The sequence below is a fragment of the Ptychodera flava genome, chromosome 4 (genome assembly GCF_041260155.1).
Source record: "Ptychodera flava strain L36383 chromosome 4, AS_Pfla_20210202, whole genome shotgun sequence".
NCBI classification, from domain to species: domain Eukaryota; kingdom Metazoa; phylum Hemichordata; class Enteropneusta; family Ptychoderidae; genus Ptychodera; species Ptychodera flava.
Window position 1 is genome coordinate 40,937,516 of NC_091931.1, and position 19,987 is coordinate 40,957,502.

A 19,987-nucleotide genomic window follows, 5' to 3' on the forward strand; every position below is an offset into this window, starting at 1 on the left:
TCTAAAAAATGAAGAAAAAATAAAAATATATTTGGACTCAGTAAATTTGTTGGTGTCGTTATTGTTGATAGTATTTGCAGAAAAGAACAAAAGTATGCGCTGCAAAATTCAATACGGCCTAATTGTACACGTGCTGCAAAATTCAATACAGGCTAACTATACACATGCTGCAAAATTAAAACAGCTCAAGTGTATAGTTAGGCTGTATTGAATTTTGCAGTGCATACTTTGTTCTTTTTTGCAATACTATCAACAACAACAACAAGAACAACGACAACAACAAATTTACTGAGTCCAAATATATTTTTTTTTTCATTTTTTAAATATCTAATTATCATCATCACCATCACCATCAGAGATCGAGGCCCCTATGGTCATACTTGTTCACTCTCGGCACCCCACCCCTTCACTTCTAAAATGGGCCCCGAAAATCATGCTTCCACAATGAGGTATTTATCTCCTCATTTCAGACTCACAGTGCCCCTCAATGGTCTGGAAAAGCCAGTTAGGGCAACTTTTATAATAAAGCAAAACCGCGATAGCAACTGTAATTTGCAGTGATTGATTGTTAGAAAACTTCCAAATTACACAGTATGTTTTAAATACATGCAAGGCCCATTGAAAGAATTTTTATAATAAAGCAAAACCGCGATAGCAACTGTAATTTGCAGTGATTGATTGTTAGAAAACTTGCAAATTACAGTGTTTTAAATACATGCAATGCCCATTGAAAGAATTTTCCTCTTTCCTAACTCTTAATTACTGTATTACTGTAAAAAAGCTAAGAAATGTGATAATATTTCTGTGGTGACTTATTGTATTACTAGTAGTCTGCAAGTACACTCCTTGCCTCAGATTTCACTGCACTGTATTTCAAATGTCGGAAGAGCAGTTGAAATGGTAAACAACAGTAATGTCTACCTTAAGAGGAGATGGCGCTAGACACATTTATTTGGTTGTCGAGTGCCCGTGGATCCCATTTCAACTTGACCACACAATTCATTGCTGTCACAACGAAAGAAATAAATGCACTTTATTTCCAAACAACTTTTATTTCTCTTACGCAGTAATCTGTTGAATTGGAATGAAATATGAACAATAGAAATGAATAAATAAGACTATGACTGTCAATTCATTCAGAGCATTTTGGAGAAATATATATATATATAATAAAGATCAGATTTTATTTTAATATCACTGAAACTCGATATACATATGTCCCTGACCAAATTCTCTTACACATTTACAAGTTTATCAAAAATAATTTATTTATCCATCGACATGATGATGTACATCAGCACTGGAACAAATTTTTAATTGAAATTGGTGATTAATCGTACATGGGCTAATTATCTTCTGAATTGGTCAAACTACTATTCATCCCAAGCATTGCCTCAGTGTCCTTCACCCTGAAAAGAAAAAGAGATTTTGTCACTATAAAATCTTTCTTTTAACAACAGTCATCCATGTAGGTCTTGCGCAGGCTATCCATTCGAAATTAGATGTAATCATTGATTCCATGATCTGATTTCATCAATGTCTCTAAGATAGAACAATATCATGCATATGATCAGTAAATGTGAAATCTTAAAATGGCTAATTTGGGGGATATATGAAAGGTGTAACATGTGTAAAAACAAGTTAGCCCTACAAGTTTTGGATTGTGAAAACACTCGCATGGCAAACAAAAGTCACCCCTTATAGCCGCAATGCAACTACACAGACAGAGCAAGTGGCGCATTTTGGCAATTGTCCAATGTATCCTTTAAAACCGTCCAAAACTGAATGCAGAAAAGCCTTATAGAATGCTCTGCACTTGGGGTGCCTTGAAACAGTCAGAATGAGCATTCTGTACAGCCTTTTCAGCACACACAAAAATCTATTGTTCTCGGTGTAGATATATAATAATGAAGCATATTTTCATACATCATACCTTCCCGAGAACCGTCACAAAAATTTCATCCCATCACGTGATATATGATTTTTTTGAACATTTACCATTGGAATGTGTGTAGATTTGCAGTTAGTTTTATCATTGCACTGTTTATACAGAATGTTTTAAATAATTAACTTAAAGAAGTGCACAAATCTTTTTACATATGATCATAAGCCAAAGGAAGTTACATGAAAAAGAAGAATAATTAAACAAAAGAGAGTGCCCCTCACTTTAACATCAAATGATAACGCTGAAGATGTATAGAAGTCACAGTAAAAGTTGTGTTGTTGGTTGACCATCTGGGCATTGTTCAACATGGATAATTATAACACACCTCATCTGCAGTCTGTGTTCTAATTCGCCAATTGATAGTTACGTGGGATGCGTTCTTTTTGTGCTGATCCACGTAAACGACATCATCAGGCATCATTTGTTGGAACTGTTGCCTGCCAGGCATCGGTTCCGAAAAATGATGCCCGCTGACGTCAAAAAAACATTGGCACATGCGCGAACTGGAATGTAAACAAAGATGTCGTCTGTGGCTGAGCGAAACGATAGTCGAGAAATTTCTCGGTTTATCCTACTTTCTGAAGAAGAACTGAATGCTCTGGTTTCAAACAAGGACTCGAAACGAACGAAAACGATAATCAAAGGTGCATTGAACGTTTTGCAGAAGTATTGCGACCCTGTCAGGAAAAACTTCTCCTTGCCAAACCACTCCAACATATTACATCATAAGCTTACATGCGACAAGTTTTGAGTATGGTACGTTCTTATGCATGACTACGGATGAGGTGTGTTATAAAACACATATTGACTGGCCATGAGGGCAACAGCATACGTGTTTTAACCCTTTAGCGGCAGCGCCCTCTATTATCGATCATATATGATCGAAATTGCGTGTACGTCGGCTTTCCCGCTGTTCCTATAGCCGTTCTGACGATGAATGAGCTGATTCAGCCATATATGGCAAGGGTTTACCCTAATAAGGCAATATTCGTTTGAATGATGTCATTTTTTTCCGAATAAACATGAGCCGAGGCTCTCCGAAGTTAGCGTGGGTTATCATGTATACGATCTTGAGTGTAGACTTCCAACGCAGATTTCTGCGTGATATAAAGAATTCGCACAGATCGAATTTCTTCTAAATCACTGTAAAAATGAGCGACACTGACGACAGCAGCGACTACCCTAGCAAAAGTTCACCCGAGGAATCTGAATATGACGATGGTTTTTGAGCAGGATGATAAAATAAGGTGAGTTTCAGTGCTTTATTGCCGCAGCGTATAGAATTGAACGTGAAAAAAATTCAAATTGACGTATCCACGTACTGACATAACGGACATTTTGGAAAAAACTGCATTTGCGATTGAAAAAAAAAATGAAATGTCAAATTCTAAAAACGCACGTTGTTTCAAAATATTATGATCTCATTATTTTTGGCGACTTTTATTGGCGTTTTGTAATTTCTGTGGGATTTTGCGAAGTTTTCAAAGCCGTTACTCAACTGACAGTACGCAGGTCAGCGTAACAGAAAGGTCAATTTGTGTGACGCCATTTTGTGTTCACTGCTGCATTAGCAAGCGATTCCGCTTTTGATGAGTACATGAATTGTGATCGGCCTGTTCATTATAATTTACCGTTTTGAAGGATATTTTACTGTTGGGAGTATTTAGTGAGCTTGGTATGTTTTTTTTAATCCGCTTTTACTCTCCCCGCCGTACCACAGGCGAGGTACATGTACGTACGTGATGTAAACAACATGAGCACGTGGCGATCCGTCGCGATATCACATTGAGGTTTGAAGGTCACTGACAAAATGTATTGAGGTTGGCAGCTTATTGCTTTTTGGGTCGTTTCGTTCAAATTTCAGAGAAACAGTCGTCCGCCTTGTAAGTTTTACTAGTTACTGGCAAATTCCAGACTGGTGCTGGTTACATCTGCACTCGATCAATAAACGGCAAACCCGGAAGTTGTACCACTGTTTACAAATTGAAATAAAAGACCCGAGAATCTCAATAGGCGATTACAGAAATTCACTGTGGGGCAGATATTCGCATAATAATAGAACACAAAATTGTCTATCAGTTTGATGTTGTAGTGTTCGATATCATCCATTTTATTATTTCTTTTCTGATCATTTCTTTCCTAATCTTTTCAATTTCCAGAGTGTATCTAAGATATGGATATTCCAGCCATGGTGATTTAGACCCAAGTCTGTGGGGATCAATCTACGGCATCTTACCAGACAGGGAATCCATCATCTGACACATGCTGTAGATTTTTTAAAGTTATTCTTTACATTGGAATTGATGGGCCAGATTTGTGAGTACACAAATATAGATGCTCATCACCATGTGCAAACCCGGCAAAGTTATGGGGAACCTGATGGAAGCTGGACTGACCTTACACCAGATGAATGGTACAAGTTTATCGGCCTTCTAGGACTAAATCAAAAGTTACAGCTACTGTGCCTTTCAATCAATAATAAGAGACAATCAGATCAGGGGGTGATTCAGAAAGTACAATATAAATTTGAAAGTGTGATTTTGCCCATCCCTGTACTTGCGTCCATATTCAGATGTGCTGTAGGTGGTTGAAGTGATACCTATATATATTTTGATATAGTTTCAAACTTCATTGCATGATATGAGTCAAGTTGACTTACAAATCACAAAATATATTTTGATATAGTTTCAGACTTCATTGTATGATACAAGTCAAACTGACTTACGAAACAAATATATTTTGATATAGTTTCAAACTTCATTGTATGATATAAGTCAAACTGACTTACGAAACAAATATATTTTGATATAGTTTCAAACTTCATTGTATGATACAAGTCAAACTGACTTACGTAACAAATACATTTTGATATAGTTTCAAACTTCATTGTATGATACAAGTCAAACTGACTTACGAAACAAATATATTTTGATAGTTTCAAACTTCATTGTAAAACTCACCTGCTGTAATGCCCTACCTTTTGCTGCTGCTCATCTGTATAAGGTCATAGTTCGTTAGATTGACATGATTGAGCCAGGCTGACTAACAAATCATAAAGGCAAAATTTATGAAATGTATTTTGATGTAATTTCGAACTTCATTGTATAATTCATTTGGTGTAAGGTCAATGTTCATCTGTCATGATGTGACATGACTCAAGTTGACTTACAAATGAGAGGTCATGGAATGAAATATATTTTCATATAACTTCAAACTTCATTGTACGATTCATCTGGTGTAAGGTCATAGTTCCACCGTCAGGATGTGACGTGACTCAAGTTGACTTACAAATGAGAAGTCATGGAATGAAATATATTTTCATATAAGTTCAAACTTCATTGTACAATTTATCTGGTGTAAGGTCATGGTTGATTTGCAGAATGTGACGAGACTCAAGTAGACTTTTGAAATTTTGTTTTTTTTGAAATTCCAATTTACTGCCAGTCATGTGGTCACTTTTTATAAAAGTTCATCAGTTCAAGGTTATATGTATATACTAGTCTAGGGTAATTCATTTGTAGTGTAGCAAACTGAGCAACATGAGCAATGTCTGCAATATGGCTTTGTCCATTCTTTCTGACAAGTGTCTGAACTTGAGATAGAAATGTGGATGTAAAAGTTACAGTTTTTTGAATCTTTAGCAAGGGACTGATGTATGTGCTTTTATTTACCCTTATGTTCTCATTTGCATTTGTTATCATTTACATCATTCTGTTTCAGTGTTCACTTTCAATTGTGAATAAGAATTTACATTTGTATTATCAATATAAGGTTGGATCAGTACTGCTTTTATCTGGTTGCAAAGATACAATCATGTACCATATTTGTACATGAAAGCATTGACAAAACTAGCATTGCCACAGTATGTGACCAGAGTTCAGGTCATTGTAAGCACTGCCATTTACTCTTCTGAAATATTTCATGCTAAAACTGGAACAAGATAGAGTAAGAAAATGTATGTGTTCATTATCAACTAAAATGTTATCTATGCGGAAAAATAAATTCCAATGTGTTGTCACGGCTATGTTTGTCGCTTGCAATTTTTAGTTAGAGACTATCATATCCTAAGGGAACAAGGAAGGAAGGATTACAAGGAAGTGTTGTAAAGCTTTATTTCCTGTGTTCAGAATTTGTTCAGAATTCATTCAAGTGTGATGTACACACATTATACTTGTATGGTGAAATAAAAAGCTTTGGTTTCACTCATACATATAGTGACTGTGTGTATTGATATGTTTGGAAGATTGTTAGCTGACATGCTTGGGCCGGGGATTTTTGAAGTCTTCAGTCATTGTAGGTAACACATATGATCCCATTGTGACCTTACATCCTGATATTGTTGGTGGTTTGAGTCTACTGATTTGAAATTACACCAGCCAATTTGAAACTACACCAGCCAAGCTGGACATTTCTACATGTGTAGTCTCTCATGCTAGAAGCAAAACGATTCATTTTTCTCCACTACTGAAATGAGAATTTCTGAATATTGAATGATGCAAACCAACAAATAATACCGGGGATGTAGGATCACCTAGGTCATAGTAGATATGGAAAAATATCAGCACATAACAAGTATGCAGTCTTTATTTACCTGTTTGAGTTTGACAACTCCACAAGTGCCCATTTTGAAAGTTTGCTTTCACGAAAACCGAAACCCTGTACGGTCTCCCCCGTCCCTGGGATATATTATCTTGGTCCTCATATCTTGCATATATAAGGAAGATTTACATATAATTTGCATATAAATGATCAAAATGAGAATAATTATTGGTAAGAATATTGGTATTTGTTCAGAGCTATATGATAAAAATTCAAAAAGGACAACATGGAACATGAAATAAATTATGACCAATCAAAATTGTTCTTCAGTTGACCTGCCTTGCCTAGCAGTTGTATGCATACAGGTTATCACGCGACTTGTTAAATCAACTGTAACTTTTTCATTTTTCACTATTTTCTAATGGAATTTTTTTCTGGTAATCCATTGAAGTGCACATATTTCATCACCAAGCAAATTTGATGAAGAATTGATTCAGATAATAGTGATATAATGGTATTTTTCTCAAAAATTGGGTTTTTATGGCGGCCATATTGGATAATTTGCATATAATCTGCATGTAATTAGCATATTTTTTGGTCTTTCAAATATATATTTTGACTGCTTGCGACAAGACCAACTTGATGATACCTCATAACCCCACAGGTATCATGTCAAAATTTTATCAGTAGGTAGGTGTTTTGGGCATACATATTTCCCATGCTTAACCATTGGCTGCTAAAGGGTTAACCCCTTGGGCCTATGAGTCACCCCAAAAACAGACTTTTTCCTTCAGCCTCGGGAAACAGTCTGTTTTTGAGGGTGACTCGACAGTCCCGAGGGGTTAAAGACGTATGCTAGCTGTTGCCCTCATGGCCAGTCAATATGTGTATACTGTACTCTTACATTGCCAAGAGTCTGTCGACCTTCTCACTAGTCTCAGTGACGCTGGATGAGAAGTTGCTATCACCGACTGGCTGTTCAGTAGTGCTGCTTGTGACGTCATCACCATCAGTGGCTGAAATTTTAACATTGCCAGGTTGTGCAGTGGATTGTTCTGTCTGGTCTACTATCACTGTTGTTGTAACTTCATCTGTTGGTTCAGACATAGCACCAGGGATACTGGCTGCAGTTGTAGAGTCTGCATTACATCCAGTAGGTGATGGTGCCGAGACAGTGGCTGCAGTCACTGCTTCAGGCTCTATGTCATTTGAAGCTGCAGAAGTTGGGATTGTATCATCTGTCTGGGCGGTTGAGGGCGCTGTTTTTGCTGCTGTGATGCATGTACCAGCTTCCTCAGACACTGTTGAGTCGACAGTGTGGTTTGTTGATCTGACATCAGTGTATGCAGGGGGCAGCAATGAAGTGGAAGTTGCTGCAATTGTTATAATATCTGTTGGACAATTTTGGGAGAAAGTGATTAGGAAATGTGTCTGACGATGTGTAGCCATCATCGGTATCTATGAAGCCAACTTCAAGGACCATGAACTTGACCAAACAATCACATCTAAATATCAATATTCTGAAAGTTAGCCATCTTGTCAATGTTTCTCATCTTGAAAGTAACCTTCTTTGAAAGGAAAACAAAAAATTGACTAGATATAAAACTAATACTAAAGATCAACTCAATGTTTTCATGAACATACCGGTAGTGACATCTAATCATCATAGGGCAAATGCAATAACTATGCCAAGCAAATGTCATCTACTTAATTTTGTTCATCTAAGTAGTGGTATTTATTCCAGTGACTGCACATATACCAACCATCAAAACTGTGATCTCACCAAGGTGTAATGAACAAAATTTCTGTTGTATCAGGCCTGTGTAAGAAATCGTGCCATTGAAATACACAGTTGTTGAGCAGTGAAGTGATGAATATCAATGGAACAGTAATAATATGTTGTGAGCATGTGAATTGTGTTTTGTGTTTCTTGTAACTTTCTTTTGATTAAGCAACCATTCATCCTGCATACTGTTTATGTATATTATTGTTATTGTACACAAGTGTTGACAGGAAAGAAGTATGATAGAACAGATATTCCACTACTAAAATTGTCTTTCTGACTGTAAAGTTTCATGTGAACTTTAGCTCAAGATCAAATTAGAGACTATTTGTTCATTTTGATTTGAATATTCATGGTCTATTTCCCCTTAGGTAACAAATGCACTCATCGGGGAGGCATTAATAAATTTACGAATATTAACGCACTCCCCCCCTTTACTTTTCCATGATCAGGAACAAAATGTTGCATTGACAAATGTATCTTACCAACAGGTTCTCCTTGTGTAAGTACAGGCTTTGTTGAGGAGGGTAGTTCAGGTTTTGCTGCAGGTAAGATTCCACTACCACTGGGAGCCTGTGTAGAGCCAATGATGTGTAAACTAAGATGTCATACAGTCATATGTCAGTGTGTTCACTTGTATGTCCAGCACATGAAGGGAAGTAAGATTGCATCTTGTGATCAGTTCACCTACTTCATAAATTTATGATACCAAATCACCAACTCAATGAACTATGTCGACAAAAGCCTCAGCACAGGTACTGTAAACATAGCTAAATGGCTCATGGAATGTGAGGTTAATCATATGTATCAAATTGATGCTGATATGCAGCTCTAATGCCTTTGTTTTGCTGACAAGTATAACAGTTGAAACATGGTTTGCCATGTATGACTACCAGGCAAGAAATGCAAATAAAAACAAAATCCACCATTGGCCCTGCAAAAGTACAGTTGTTATATACACTGAAAAGTACACATTTTCCAATTATCTCTCTATAATCAGTCTTAGAACAGCTCATATTCCTGACCTGATCACTGTTACTGATGGAAAATCATTAATGTATACCATGACACATAAGTCTGTCAGCGTTCTTCACACATCACATAATGTTGTTAAACTCTATCAATAGCATTTCATTTAAATTTTCCTAGGTACTGACCCTAACAAAAAACATTCAATGTATGCATGTAGGTTGTCATATGTTAGAAGAAGTGTTTTCACCTTTCTTCACATCTCAAATGCCTAATACCTCAGTTACAATATCCACAATCAAACAGAAACTATCACTGAACTATGCAAGCAAGAAAGTCTTGAGTACATATTTGACCGTTGACAATTCACATTTCAGCTACAGAATTGCCTGAAAAATCTTTTTACGAAACAAACACAAATATGGTGACTCTATCCCGTTACAGAATGAGTCAGTTAAAATCAGATTCATTAAAACTCTTGACACCTATATTTTCAAACCATCTGACTGACTGACTAAAATGAAGTGGATATGTAGCCTTATGAAGTATAGATAATAAAGTAGAAAACATAATTACAGCAACATTTTGATACGAGTCTTGTCAATAGTTACTAAGTGATCTAATTTATACTTTTTGTAACAGAAATTCCCACATAGGAGACAGAGAGATGGCAGACAGTGTATTAACCTTTCATAGTAAAATTTTGGCTAAAATGTACTGTTTGCTGGATTAAAGTTGGGACCTTTGCACTGAGAAATAGAGGACAAAAGGTCAAATCTCTGAAAGTCCATGTTACTTCCTTGTCACATCAGTGTTCGCGGTAACTTTTTTCTCCTCGTGTACGGCATACGCATTAGTCTGCTAAAATTGCGTAAAAAGTATCGATTGATGAAAAAACTGACTGCAAAATACAATGTGCCGTTCAATAAACCTACACTACATATTCGGATTGGCGATAACAGGACAATATGTCGTGAATTCCGACATGGGTTCAATTTCACTGCGCTTCTACGTGTTCTCCATGTTGGGTTGCCCGGTAGTGCCTTTTGATTGACCCTCTGAATCATTTTTTTCATGGACTCATGGAGCAAAGTGGAAAGAAAATAGAGTTGTTTGCTTCGACGCCATGCTGCATGTGTGCTTTGATCAAATTTGGGGACAGTGAGACGCGATGAGAGTGCACAGTTGGCATTCAATTTGTTGCAACATTTCCGTCAATCACTCACTTTGTGTTATAAGTTTCAGAAACTATTGCCCGCCTGAAAATTTGCAACGTAATTCATAGGCACAGCTGACATGATAACGTGCCTTTGAACTATGATGCCGATTTTTCAGACCACGCCCAGAGAATCCGAAACTTTCCACACAAAATGAGTGATTGACGGAAATGTTGCAACAAATTTAATGTCAAACGGGCACTCATCTCGTCTGGTTGTCGCCTAAGCTCAGTCGCGGGGTGTGCTTTTGGAATATTTTCACTGTTTTCCTTTGCGTATAGAAAACGCATAACAATGAAAAAATGCGTAGAAAGTCAATTTCAATGCGTAAATACGCACGTTTTTTGCGTAACCGCGAACTCTGCATATTGTGTACAAGGTAAACCAAGAAGAAAGAACAGTTCAAACCTGTGACTGTAGCAAATGGATGCGTGATTCAGCAAGAGTAAGACGTCCAAGTATAGACTCTAAGTTGTGATCAACATTTGCAGTGGCATTCTCTCTGTGTTCTCTGTCTCTGTCCCGTGATGACTCTCGTTCAGCCAATGTAGACTCCAGTCTTGTCAGTCTTTCGTTCAGTCTGTCCTCAATCTCGGCAAGTTTCAGGCTCATTCTCTCTTCAAACTCTGTCATTCTCACATTTATTCCCTCTTCAAGCTCTGTCAGTTTTCTCTCAGTGTCAGATGTCTGTGAATTAATGAAAAGCGCCATATGGGTGAGCAAAGTTTGAACATTTTGAACATGTTGCAAAAATGAGTCGATTGTAAAGGATGCATGCATTATTGTTCTTGGAGGTCAAGTTTAAACATTTTATTTTTTTGCAAATTTTATTTATTTTTTCAAATAACCTGACGTGTATACAGCTATTGTAATTATGCAACTCTACTTAAATTCAATAAACTCTTCAAAACTCTTCAAAACCTGGCTGTACAGCAGACACACTTCAGGAATCAACAAGAGTCTGGACTTCACACAACAGATTTCTATGTTCATATCCAATATTTCATCTTCATATTGTAGCATAGATTCGGTAATATTTTAGATATTGTTGAGATAGGCAATGGTAAAATTAACAGCAGATTGATGCAAATTACCACTCTGAGCTGTAAGACAAACTGATCAGAAAATGACATGGTGTGACAAATTCCTCCTTCGTTTCTGTTTGGTATACTTTTGGGGACTTTGGATAAATTGACAAGGAAAACAAAGAAATTACAGGGATGGTCTTAAAACTTCATGTTATCTCTTGAGAGGGATCCAGGTTTTCATTGCAAGCACAATACACTGGACAAAACATTTCAGCAAAAGTTGCAAAAGTAAGTGTTCACAATCATCTCGCTCTAATTTTGGAAAATTTTATCATAATTAAACAAAAACCCAAGTCGAAATTTTTTCACTTTGTAACAAATCTAAAAATCATTGCTGGGGATCAACAAACTCTATATAAGTTCATGCGATATATTGAAAAGAGAGTGTACCATTCATATTAGGCCGGACAAAAAAAATTGTGCTGTTCTGATAACCCGACCTACCCTATTTTTTACCTGCCGACCCAAAACTTTTTAGAGCTACATAAACACGAAAGTAAAAAAAAAGAAAGAAAAAACTTGTAAAATCACGCGTTTGTTACTTGGCATTTGATTTGTGCTTGAACGAGGATGTCTTTTGTCTTTTTTTTCTTTTATATGTATGATACATTTTTCTGGAAATGCTGTGGCTAGTGTTTGACCTCCCTGAACCCCTGAAAAATGCATATTTAAAAATAAAAATATTTTGGAAAAAAAAATTCCTGCCAACCTACCTACCCTATCTTTGAAAGCCATGTTATTGGAAGAGCACAATTTATTTTTTAGCCTTACAAAGAACACCAGAACAGTCATACCCACATTAGTTTCTCTTTCATCAGGGACAGGAGAAGCATTGGAGCTTCTGTAGCCATCATCGGGTCTAGGTTCTCCCTGGGAGTTGAAAACAGTGGCTTGAACTACTGCGATGGATGCTGGTCGATAACTCAATTGTGACTGATCAGCAACTCTGCGGACCTGTGGAGTGCTTCCTAGACGAGATGACATCACTGGAGTAAAGAAAGAAACAACACAATAAGAGATCTTTATGCGTCCTTCTTTGAGACTTTCCGATGACATGGGGGTAGCCTCCAAATGAGCAACGTGGTGATGTTGGTACCACACGCAGCTGTAAATGTCTCATTATTTTTGAGCAAAGTCATGTCACAACTAATTTGGGTTTCATTAATGTAAAACTGCAATTAAACTTTCGATGATATGCCTGTCTGTGCAAGATTTTTGTGTCAAGTGTCAACGTTTGCAGCATTAGTTTGGTATAGTCAGCTGCATATTGATTGAGTCAAATAAAATTGCTGGATATATCTGTGTTAAAGCATAAAAACAATGTGCTTGGAGTGACCAGCTTCAACAAAGCTATTGTTACCTGTTGATGATTGCTTTGTTAATCTTGACTTGGATGTCTGAAATTGAAAAATGAAAAAGTCAAAATGGATAACGATCACAAAATTTGCTCTACACAATTAAAACTACCAGCGTTTTGGACATTTTCTACAACTTCAATGTCTAATGACGATACCTGATATTCTCTTAGCCACAAAATGTTGAAGTGTTTAAGTCTCTAAAAACTTGGCTTTCAGTCCAACTGTATATTACATTATAGCCTATTCTTCACTTCTGGTATTTTTGAACATTTTCTTTCAGAGTTTGTGTCTGTGAGTATGACAATTGGAGTGATTCATGGGAATAAAGTGGTCTACAAAAGAAATTAAGGCTCTTACTGGAACTGTTCAGACCTATTTAGTTTTGCACCTACACAGTATTTAAATGGATAATAATCATTAGTGTATTGTACATGTATTTAGTTATAAATATTGTAATGGGTTTAAACAAAGCTGATATAATTATAATTATCTGATATCAGCGTTGTTTTATTTGGCGTTATTAATCATCTCATCAAGTAATTTTGACATGTTTCTGGCAGATATGATAGACTTCAAAAACATATCCTTGTTTTGATGATGTTGGTGATTCAAGATATCAAAAGTCAATACCAAAAAGGGTTTCAAAATTACCTCTGCATTTACAGGAAGGTTTTACTGAATGTTTCATATATCAGATCATTGCAAATGTTTCATGCATACATGTACACACATCAATTGGCTGACAATGATGTACCTTTGATTTCACTGAAGTCTTGGGATCTCTGTTCATGGCTATGTGTCTTTGCTTTACCAAGTCTAATAGATCACATGTCATAATGATCTTTCTCTCCACAAATCCAGAAGACATAATTTGATCTTTAGTTAGTGGCGGTTTGTAATTGAAAATATCTCTCAGAATCTGCAACAGGAAAGGAAATGATGAAGCAGACAGATGGTTGATAAATGCAGTGACACCATTCAAAGATAAATCTACGTACATCATCTTCAATGAGAAACTAACAATCCACCAAAAAAACGCTACAGTTTCCTTTTGTAATGAAATACATGATGGATGAGCAAAGTCTGTCATCTTGGACAACCAAATTTTTGCATAGATGAGAGACTCTAGAGACTTTGTAGTAAATTATAATACCAATGCAATCATTTCATAGGGATGAATTTTCAACTGACAAGCCACTTTACTTGACTTAACCCTTTCACCACCATGGTTTGGTCAGGACCCATTGTCATCAATGGTGACTGTGAAGCAGTTTACGAGGAATTGGGGGAGAATAGGTAAAACTAAGACAGATCAGAGGACCATCAAAATACTGCATGGCTCTTCTCTACTATAGCAAGATTACGAATTTACAAATATATAACTCACCTTGAAAACAGTTTCAACAAATCTGAAGTCTGTTTTGCCACAGAGAGAAAGGTTTGATGTGGCAATGAATTCAGCTACTGGGCGAGAGTATTCAAGGAATGCAAAGTCCCAAATAGGCAATATTGAAGCAACTGTACCATCTATAATCCTGTTACAGAAAGGAGGAAGGCAAGAAGATTATTCCCAACACAATAGGCAAAAAGACAACAACAAACCATACTGACTCAGTGATGTTGTTTCAATTTGATTCTTCAACCTGGTGTCAGATTTTCATGGCATTATTTTATGTTGTCAGCACCTTTACTGATTTAACATCAGACCTGCCATCTTCATATTGACAGCAAAAGCGGAAGAAACTACTGTAATAGGAAAGTGTAACTACCACCAAGTCATGAATCCATGGAAATGACTTTTGATGATTTCAAGAAAGTTTGTTCTGAAAATTGTACGACTTAGAGAGTAGATATATCAAGTTCTTGTTCATGCATAGCTTCATCAAAATTGAGCACTTTCCAACATAATTTACAATACAAATCAACACACAAGAAACAATGACTGAAGAATTGTCTAACTGCTAATCTGTAAAACTCTTTACCATAAAGTTTAATATTCACTTTTGAGACTTTCAAATTTCCATTGACATTCTCCTGTTTTCAGTTTTTGAAACTACCCTTGTCAAATATTAGTCAAAAGTTTTCACTTTACTCTGCACTGCCATCACATGCCATGCTAAAAAGCACCACCATTTACAAATAAACGTTAAAATTAAATACACTAAGATGTAATTCATAAAAATAGTGACATTGTAAAGAACATACCCTCTGTCAACTTCACCAGGATATTTCATGTGTCGTAGCTGAGTGCGTAATTTACGCAGATTATTTTTGATGTCTCCTGTGGCCATCCTGAGATCTGAGAGCAGTATAGAAATACACGTAGGTGAAACAATATTGTTTATGAAAGAATATAAGAGGTACAGATGCCATGTTAACAGTTTCGCGTACTGTGTTTTGTGTGAGTTTTTATGTTAATTTGCTGATTGATACTTGGCACTTCATCTGTCATCAGTGATCCTATCACAGCCAGCATGTTAATGCATGCTATTGTGTGAACCACAATTTATTTCACTCATTGATTACATAACAATGTGCTAGTAACATTAACCTTTTTCCTGCCAGACGGTAATTACTGTATCACTTCCCCATCAGCCAAGTCAGTAAACAGCGGTATTGAGCCAAAACATGACGTATTTTCACCTACTTGGCTTGGTATGTTATAGCATCTTTTGTCCAAAACAATTCAACTTTACAGTATATATGGCTAGTTTTCAATTGGGTTCGAACCCACAACATACGGCATCAGTCGCCTAGCGGAGAGGCCACAGAGAGAACCGCTCGGCTAAATCTCCACTCCCAAAAAAGAGTGGTTCAATAGTCGGCTAAGCTGTTACATTTTTCTGACTGAGACAGCTCTACACGTTGTAGAGTTCGTGAAGCACTCACGCATGCATGCTCACTATCACACATCACACATACAAACTTTATCGAAGCGAAGAAACAAATTTCATCGCTTTAACTGGGTGAATGATAACCTTGGTACAGTATTATGTTTTCAACAGTCTTCAAATGTACAGTATTATGTTAAAATACATCATATGGAATACGTTGTGTTTCATTAATTTTAACCATCTTCACCTGGTGGTGAAATATGGACGCCAGGAAAAGGGTTAAGCAAATAAAAAACTTGTCAAAACAATTGTGTGTATTAAAAAATTTTGTTACTGATGAATTGAGTTGTTACTTACACAAGTAGGCAAGTTTAAATGAGTAGAATATTAAGTAGCTTTCCTTGGTAAAATACTCATGCAAAATATCCAAAAGGCTTATACTTAATCAAAGAGCAAGAGAAGAGAGACAAAATTATCATATTAGAAGCATAGGAATACTAAAAAAGTACATTCTTTTACTACCGTACAGTATCAATTAAAAGAAGATGGAATGTGACAAAAAAGGTAAAATACAAAATATGAAGGAGATGGTAAACACTTTCAGATGAGAAGACAGATGATGTTTGCATGATCATTACTTGAAAATGACATAATAACCTATTACCATAACTGTAAAGTGGAAATGCATCTTGAGACTCCTCAAAACACCCTCTGTGTGTTCTATAGGATTCATTATGTTTTTATTAATACTGTTGCCTAAAACTAAAACTAACTCTAAACCCCTTCAAGGCTAGATTTGACATGCTTTTTGAAGTACGAACTTCCTCTAGTTGAACTGATTACAGGTATTACAACATTGGGCAAATCTTTTCCCTTAATTACATGAAGCTAAAGCTAACTTTTGATAATTTTTGCACCATTTTTTGTTTTGAATGTGAACCATAATTCCTCGTTCTACTCCCCCTAAGCATGTTGATATACACAGTATTCAGCTAGTAGGGATTTTAGGTCACATGACATTCGTGTTGAACGTACACGTTCGATGCAGGTCTAGTCCGAACTTTCGTGTTAATTCTTATTAAGACCAAATAATCAGAGAAAATGAAACTGTAGTGTTGAAGATTATTATTTTAACTTCATTTTGGGAAATTTTCACTTTTGTACTACGATAAATGGCAAAGCAGCACGACTACAAACTCACGCGTACCGGCGATTTTGGCGTCCATTATGAGCGTTGTGCCGTGATCTCAAATGTCCCGCGAAAGAGATCGAATATATACCTCTTTGATAGGCTCTCCGCATGACTTATTCCGATCGCATCACTATTTTTTAGGGGTGGTACGAAAGACGAGATCATGGGCTTCATTTTGAGGGGGCGAACGTTAAAATCGGCCTGGAAAAACTCCATCAATGATCAAACTTTGTGTTTTGTTTGTGTTTTTTTGAAAGAAAATCTTGATTTCCTTAACGTTCGGCCCAAAAATTAATTTTATGATAAATATTAATTGTAATTCTGCAATAATTACAAGTCTGACGATGCGAAAAATGATGCTTAAGGCCCTTTTTAGCGAGTATGGTTTCACCCCAACTTTACATCCGGGCACTCCCAGGAATCACATACAAGTAATCAGCGCTTCGCCGCATGTTCTGTGTTAGGAGGTCTAAGCTGAGTTCCGACGTTCACGATTTTGCAGCTAGATTTGTCTGATTTCTTATTAAACGCAAGGATCTAGAGATATATTTCTATACTTTACCCTTTCAAACGTTATCTTGTTCGAAGTAGTTTGATTTCCGGGTGATATTTTTCGATAGACACTGAGAAGTTGTCAAGCATGCAGTGTAGGCATACGCACGTGCACAGCACTTTGCCGATACTATACTGAACTGCTCACGTGCACCGCACTTTGCCGATACTATTACTGAAATTTTAGTTTTGATCTTTAGTTCCCGAGAAGGGGACTATTTTGGTTCTCTCTGAAGAAAAAGGCCGTAGATTATTAATTTGTTCTTTCCTCATTGATGGTGTTCCGGACTTTGGAAAAGTTGTTTTTTATACTGGTTTGTATTTCGGACTGCTGACTTCGAGGGTCTATGGTATTTCTGGGGCAGCGTAATTTTGCATCCAGTTTAATGCAGTTGTTCATTCTATAAATGCGTGTTGCTGTTTTACGGCATAGAAAAAGGGTTGAGAACGAAGTTTTTTTTTACTTTTTGGAAAAGTTCTCTGTAATTGTTAAACTTAAAATCTACATTAATCAGACTATTTCATAATCATTTAATAAAAGTTGTAATCAAACAAAAAAATTTAAAAAAAATTCCGAAGTTCAAATTAAAAAAAATTAAAAAAAATATATTTTGTTAAATTTACATCAAGTTCTAAAATGTCACAGGTATCATTTGATTGTTTACAGTATTGTTGTTTATTTGTTTACCTTGTAAACATAAATCTAAATAACTTTTTCATATATGCAAAGTAATATATGATGCAATATGATTATCATATTTCTGTTGATGTTCACAATACATAATGCATACAGTGATCAATGTCACAGGTGTCATTTGATTGTTTAAAGGTATTGTTTATTTGTTTACCTTGTAAACAGCATTCTTAATAATATTTTTCATTTATAAAAATAAAAAACCATTGAACATTTCGTCAGCAATATCCACAAAAAATTTCATCAATTTTCAATAAGAAATGCTTGAGTTATTGCTAAAAGCACTAGAAATTGCAATTCTAGTTTCCTAAAACAATGTTCAATATGGGGTCACCTGGTTGTAATGAAAACTACAGGTGTCTACCATGGCATAATTGATTTTTTCAAATTCAACAGGACATATCTCTGCACGTACTGAAACAATTTTCATCAAACAAATGCAATCAATTGGTCTTGAAGAGAACTTTCTTTTGATATATAATTTATCATTATTGTAGCTATCTATCAATTTATGTAAAATCCCTACAGCTAGTCAACTCAGCCCATACATGTGTAAACTGCGCTGTTATTGTTGAAAAGTTACTTCTGGCCTGGACTAGAATTCAAATATAAACAATAACAATGTATTTTACACATAATAAGTGCCAAGTTGGTGGACAAGCTAAATAGTGGGTGTTTCAACATTCTTTGGGGAGTAGAATAACTATTTGCGATTGATGTATAAAATAAAAATAATAAAAAAATTATCGAAAGTTAGCATTACTGGCCCTTTAAAGTTGGGGAAGAAAATTGTTTCACCATGGGCTGATGGAGGCAGACCAACAGTGATTCACAAACACCCCGTGCATATGTAGAGCTTTTTGTTGAGAGACAGATCTCGAGCTTTTATTTCCTGCTGGCACCTGATATCAGTGGTTAAGCTGTCAATGTGTCAGTGTAAATATGAAAATGAGGGTAATCGAAAGTTAATGAAAAGATTTCATAGTCTAACGGTCTCGCTGTACAAACGTTCCGTATTTCATGTTATGGCATGCAAAAAGGATGGTGATGTTTGCCCATGGACCAGCCGGGGTCTATTGTAAAATGTCGCTAGTAATGCTAATGAAATGTTGCTAAAGTTCGACTCAGGGCTGCACAGCAATTTGGTTACTCTTCTGAGTTCTTTTCCGCGGGGAAATGTAGAGGGACTATGGCGAAATTAACTGGCATGCACCTGATCTGTATCAAAATAATGTTTTGTGTCATTGGTATAAACATTAAACCATTGTTGAGATGTCTTTTTCCGCATATGACATGATTTTGTGATTTTAAAGTTCCTGTTTTGGAAAGGAATGGATGATAATTGATTTTGTAGAGCTGTTCGTCACTTACCTTTTTCTGTACAGCTCAGAGAGCAGCACACGGTCGACCTTCGGAGCAAGCTGCACCTGGTTTTGAATAAGCCGCTGACATGACGTCATTCAGTGACATAAAACGCCTAGCTATGATTGGTCAGTCCCGTTGACTTCATGTAAAAATAGTTCTCAACCCTGTTTCGTTTTGAGGGACCACATGCGTATAAATGTTGAGTTTCTACATAACATTTTGTTAAATTACTTACATAAGATATAGAATCGCATGTGGAAGCCATTTTGAAGTGCTTATGCTTCAAAAAGTAGTGTAGCCCAAGCGCTAAACAGGACTCTACTACAACAATCATTGAGTCTGATTGTTAAGAACGAAGCCAATCAAATTGCATTTTACATCTGGCGGGTAGCGAGCGCAACACAACTCGTTATTTTTAGTGTTCGAAACACTACTTATTTAAAAATACAAA

The 19,987-nt window shown here is 36.2% G+C and overlaps 1 protein-coding gene and 1 long non-coding RNA gene across 2 annotated transcripts; one reads left to right on the plus strand and one right to left on the minus strand.

Annotated features, from left to right (window-relative positions):
* Positions 1 to 1,155: 1,155 nt before the first annotated feature.
* Positions 1,156 to 19,859, minus strand: LOC139131763 (centrosomal protein of 44 kDa-like). Its single transcript, XM_070697993.1, has 10 exons — positions 19,543 to 19,859; positions 15,105 to 15,198; positions 14,287 to 14,434; positions 13,654 to 13,818; positions 12,902 to 12,938; positions 12,340 to 12,527; positions 10,862 to 11,140; positions 8,753 to 8,840; positions 7,389 to 7,875; positions 1,156 to 1,409 (listed from the first exon to the last, which is right to left on the minus strand). Exons 2-10 carry the CDS (start codon positions 15,188 to 15,190, stop codon positions 1,346 to 1,348), a joined length of 1,542 nt encoding a protein of 513 aa, XP_070554094.1. The 5' UTR covers positions 15,191 to 15,198; positions 19,543 to 19,859; the 3' UTR covers positions 1,156 to 1,345.
* LOC139131764 (uncharacterized) lies at positions 2,984 to 6,153 on the plus strand. Its single transcript, XR_011552185.1, has 2 exons — positions 2,984 to 3,192; positions 4,105 to 6,153. It is a non-coding gene; the product is annotated as an uncharacterized lncRNA (long non-coding RNA).
* Positions 19,860 to 19,987: the final 128 nt, after the last annotated feature.

Bases quoted from the DNA above. Each gene is read 5' to 3' on its own strand.
- LOC139131763 (XM_070697993.1), bottom strand. From the start codon at position 15,190: ATGGCCACAGGAGACATCAAAAATAATCTGCGTAAATTACGCACTCAG. The intron at 14,435-15,104 runs GTATGTTCTTTA...TTTCTGTAACAG, and splicing joins CCTGGTGAAGTTGACAGAGG to GATTATAGATGGTACAGTTG. The intron at 12,939-13,653 runs GTACATCATTGT...TTTCAATTTCAG, and splicing joins AGACTTCAGTGAAATCAAAG to ACATCCAAGTCAAGATTAAC.